Consider the following 5,151-nt stretch of genomic DNA (forward strand, 5'->3'; position numbering starts at 1 on the left):
TAGCTTTTTTAATAAACTTTTTCATTTTTTTGTAATTTTTGATTCTTTTGTAATAACACTTAGCTTAAAACACAAATACATAATATAACTATACAAAAAATATTTTGGTTTTTTTCTTTTCTTTTTTTTTAGAGACAGGGTGTCACTCTGTCACCCAGGCTAGAATGCAGTGGCATGATCATAACTCAAGCTCGTGCAGCCTAAAACTGTTGAATTCAAGTGATGCTCCTGCCTCAACCTCCCAAATAGCTATGACTACAGGCGCACGCCACTGTGCCTGGCTAATTTTTCTATTGTTTGTACAGACAGGGGGCACGCTATGTTGCTATGTTGCTCAGGCTGCTCTTGAACTACTGGCCTCAAATGATCCTCCAGCCTTAGCCTCCCAAAGTACTGGGATTACAGGCCTGAGCCACTGCATGTTTCTTTATATTCTTAGTTTATAGTTTCTTTCTATAAGTTTTCAGAATTCTTTTTTTTTACTTTTTAAAATGTTTTGTTAAAAACTAAGATGCAAATATACACATTAGCCTAGGCCTACACAGGGTCAAGATTATCAATATCACTGTCTTCCACCTCTGCATCTTGTCCCACTGGAAAGTCTTCAGGAACAATAATACAAGCATGGAGCTGTCATCTCCTATGACAACAATGACTTCTTTTGGAACAACTCTTGAAGGGCCTGCCTGAGGCCGTTTTATAGCTAACTTTTTTATAAATAGAAGGAGTACACTCTAAAATAACAATTAAAAGTATAGTATAGGCCGGGCGCAGTGGCTCACGCCTGTAATCCTAGCTCTCTGGGAGGCGGAGGCAGGCAGATTGCTCGAGGTCAGCAGTTCAAAACCAGCCTGAGCAAGAGCAAGACCCCATCTCTACTATAAATAGAAAGAAATTAATTGGCCAACTGATATATATATAAAAAATTAGCCAGGCATGGTGGCACAGCTGTAGTCCCAGCTACTCGGGAGGCTGAGGCAGGAGGATCGCTTGAACCCAGGAGTTTGAGGTTGCTGTGAGCTAGGCTGACGCCACGGCACTCACTCTAGCCTGGACAACAAAGGGAGACTCTGTCTCAAAATAAAATAAAATAAAATAAAATAAAATAAAATAAAATAAAATAAAATAAAAGTATAGTATATTAAATACCCAAACCAGTAACACAGTAATTTATTGTCATCATTATTACATACTATATGACTGGTAGCACAGGTTTGTTTACACCAGCATCACCACAAACATGTGAGTTATATGTTGCACTATGATGCTAGGACCGCTGCGATGTCACCAGATCATGGGAATTTTTCAGCTCCATTATAATCTTAGGGGCCAGTGTCCTACATGTGGTCCCTCGCTGACTGAAACATTGCTATACAGTGTATGACTGTATATGTATTTGTTGTGTAGTGTATAAATATGTGTGTGTACTGGGTAGCAATATGTTTCTTACAGAAGATCCCAAGAAAATTTAAAAAAGAAAGAAGTCACAGCCCTAGAGAAAATCCTCCTGTTGCTTAAAGGAGAACGTCCACTGCAGCAATGTTCTCAGAAGAAATAAATAGAAAACGATCTAAGTATTCCTCAATATGACCATGAAAAATTAATTGTGGTATAATCATATAATGGAATGCTAAATCACAGAATGAACAGATTAGAACTACATGTAACAGTATGAATACATCTCAGTAAAAATGTTGAGCGTAAAAACAAGTGGTAAATGTTACATTCATTGTAATACCATTACTATAAAGTTTAAAAACATGCAAAACATTACTATATATCATTTATAGTGATATATAGTATGTATGTATATATATACATACATATATAGATATATATGATATACTATATCATTATATATACACAGTATGCAAAGAATTAAAATAGGCATAGGATTGATAAATTCCAAAGTCAGCAAAGTGGTAATCTTGAGAAGAGAAGGAGGGAAATGACCTTAGAAAGGGATATACCAGGCTCTTCAACTGTATATGTGGTTTGTTTCTTAACCAGGGAAGTTATAGAATTATCTACTTTTCTATATGAATGAACTTTTTTTTTTTTAATTTTGCCCAAAAAGGAAGGAAAGGGGAGCAAGGAATTTGACAGACCTAGGTTTAAATGCTGTCGCTTACTGGTAAAGGAACTTGGCAAGTTCCTTAATTTCTCCAAGCCTCTGTATCTGTAAGAGGACATGATAATAATACATATCCTGTTGCACAGCCAGATTAAGTGAAATAATATGGATAAAAGTGCTTTTATAAGCTGTAATTGTACAAGAATGCTCTGCAAATTCCAGTTATTAAAGAAACCTTTACTGTTCCGTTGTTACACACTCTCATAGAACCTTCATCCTTTCCTTCCGCGCACTTACCTTCACTTGCAAATTACACATTCATTCCTGCTATTAACTGACTGTGCATCATCCCACCCCATAGCTTTGGGTTCATGATTATATTCCCAAACCTGACACAGTCCCTGGCTCCCACTAAATGAGCCTTTTTAGTGTGATCTGAACAGGATTACCTGTAGGAAGTAAGAATGGGAAGCAGGGTGGGAAGAAAGGACTCTTATTTTCTGATTCATGTCACACGAACATGCATTACTTAAATAGTGACAAAACTAGTTGGGTTTTTTGATTAAAATGATAGTGTTAAACAGGCATTTCTTCATTTCATCCCCTCTCAGGGGAAGGTCACGTTTTGCTATGGGAAATTGCACGGGAAAGGGATCGCTGAAATAAAAGTAGCAGGCAAATAGTGTTCCTCGGGCATCGCTCTCCCCAGACCCCTCGGGACTGAAGGCGGCGAGCCCAGCGGCTTAAGCACTTGAGAACAGCCGGGGCGTGCCGTTAGGAGGCGCTCGCGAAGCGGCAGCAGGAATTCCCGCCTCTCCGTTACATGCCCCAGTAACCCCAGCGCGCCGGCGACCGAGAGTAACCTCGCTGCCGGGTGACGGCCCCCCCGCCCCGACTCTCGCCTGCTCCCGCCTCGGCCAATGGGAAGGCCGCGAACGAGCCGGCCGGACGCTAGCGGACCGACTCCTCCCCCGAGCAGCTAGAACAGAGTTGTTCAATCACCCGGCCGCGAGCTTGGACTTCTCCGATGGCAGCCCTGGGTGTCGAGCCCAAGCCCCGCCCGCCCTCGGCCTGTCCCGTTTTCGTTCCTGGCAGGAGTCACCTTTGCCTTACAAACGCTCAGACCCGCCCTCTTCCTACCTTGCTGCGCTAGGCCCCGCCCTTTGCTCGGATCGACCAATAACGGGGTGAGCCTGGGGCCGCTGGGCGTGCCTGCAGCCAATGCGCACGCCGTGGGCGGTCCCCGGGCCGGAATTGGGGGCGAAGCTACAGCGTTTTGCCCACATTCGGGGCGCGAGGAGCCGGGGGTCCCTGGGGGGCGCCCGCAGTTAAGATGGCGTCCGCAGTGGAGGGGGACGTGGGATCGGCGGTGGAGCTGGTGGGGGTGCTGGGGCCGGCTTTCCAGGAGCTGAGCCTTAACAAGTTGGCGACGTCCCTGGGCGCGTCAGAACAGGCGCTGCGGCTCATCATCTCCATCTTCCTGGGTAAGGACCCTCCTGCCTCCCTCCGCCCCCTCGCGGAGTCCCCAGGGAATTGGGGAGCACTGGGGACCGGACCCCCCTTTCTTCCAGGAGCCACCCCCGAGGGCTTGGTGGGGTGCGGGTGTGAATCCTGAAGCCCCCCTGTCCGCTGTTGAGGGGAAGGCACAAGTCTGGGGGCGCCTCAAGTCTGGGGGCGCTGTGCCCTCTGAACCTCTTCACTTTGCTCTTCGACCCCCGCTGTGCCCTCTGGCCCCGCGTTCCGCGTCCCCACCCTCTCATCATGCCATGTTCCACCCTTGCCCCCACGACCTATCTTTGCCACTCTCTTGAGTTCCACTTTCTGTCCATGTGTCCTGCTGTTATTAATAACACCCCACATACACACGCGCGCGTCTCATCGGTAGGCGTAGGCTACCTAACTTAGACCTTGGGGCCTTTTTGACCCATATTCCATACTTATTCAGAGTCTCTATTTTGTGCATTACTGGCTTATGTTACACTTTTGTGTCTTTTCTGTTCCAATTCTAGTATTTCCTTCTTATACCATGTTGCTTTATTTTTTTCCTTAGACACCCACCTGTCATTTACCCTGGGATATCATTTTAATACTAGGCTTGGGAAACAGGTCTGACAACCCCCTTAAAATAATCCATGCTATTCCAAGAGTTTATTATCCGTATGGTTCAAAGGATATGGTGCATTGGAATTTATGCCACAACAAGCTGTATGATAACTGGTTTATAGGCTTTTTTATAGCATCCTTACTCCATAGTGTCTGAGTATGGAGGCAACAGGGTACAATGGTAGAAAGTGTGGGCTTTGAAGGCAAACACATCAGACCCAGCCTTGCACAAACTGAGAAGTCCTAGGCAAGCTACTTAACCTCTCCTGGCCTAATTTTCTTTTCCATGAAATGAGTACAACAATGCCTACATGTAGGATTGCTGTAAAGTTCTGTAGGAATTCCAAGGTCAAGATCAGAGATACATAAGTCATTTGAGTAGCTGGAAGGTTTTATGAAGGTTATAGAACTTTAATGATTAGAGTGGGGAAGAATTAAGCAAAAACTAAAGTAATGATAAGGAAACAGGCCTGGGGCAAGAGCAGTTGCACATCTGCCCAACTTTATCTCAAACATCGTAAGTAGTTTTTCCCCCGTAAGTAGTTTGAGAGAAAGTTGGGCACATGTGCTTTAAATATCAGAAAGAAATTTGGAATTTATCCAGTTGTCAGTAGAAACATTGACATCCTTTGGAATTTATCCAGTTGTCAGTAGAGACATTGACATATGATATCACCAAAGGGTGTTAATCCAATCTAGATAATGGGAGAGGCATTAATTCATATTTAAATAACCTTGGCTAATAGCAGTATTTGCCTATTACATATCAAACCAAGATGATCTTCCTTTCTTCCAAATAAAGGTCACCTTTTCCCTTCCCTATAGTCTTGTAAGATTTTAAAGGTAGAAAGATCCTTAGGTTGTGCAATTTGTTCAGTGTTACCCAGGTATAACCCAAATTTATTGACACCGCAATCTAGGTTGCGGTTTTGTGTTGTTTTTTTTTTTGTTTGTTTTTTTTTTTGAAGTTTCTT

General features: G+C 43.9%; 1 protein-coding gene across 1 annotated transcript in view; it reads left to right on the forward strand.

Moving 5' to 3' along the window:
• Positions 1-3,306: 3,306 nt before the first annotated feature.
• LPCAT3 (lysophosphatidylcholine acyltransferase 3) overlaps positions 3,307-5,151 on the forward strand; it is a 34,241-nt gene continuing 32,396 nt past the window's right edge. Inside the window, exon 1 of the mRNA XM_012760409.3 lies at positions 3,307-3,558. Coding sequence (XP_012615863.1) covers positions 3,408-3,558 — 151 coding nt within the window. The 5' untranslated portion in view covers positions 3,307-3,407. The remainder of the gene's footprint in view (positions 3,559-5,151) is intronic.

Source organism: Microcebus murinus, chromosome 10 (genome assembly GCF_040939455.1).
Source record: "Microcebus murinus isolate Inina chromosome 10, M.murinus_Inina_mat1.0, whole genome shotgun sequence".
Classification (NCBI taxonomy): Eukaryota; Metazoa; Chordata; class Mammalia; order Primates; family Cheirogaleidae; genus Microcebus; species Microcebus murinus.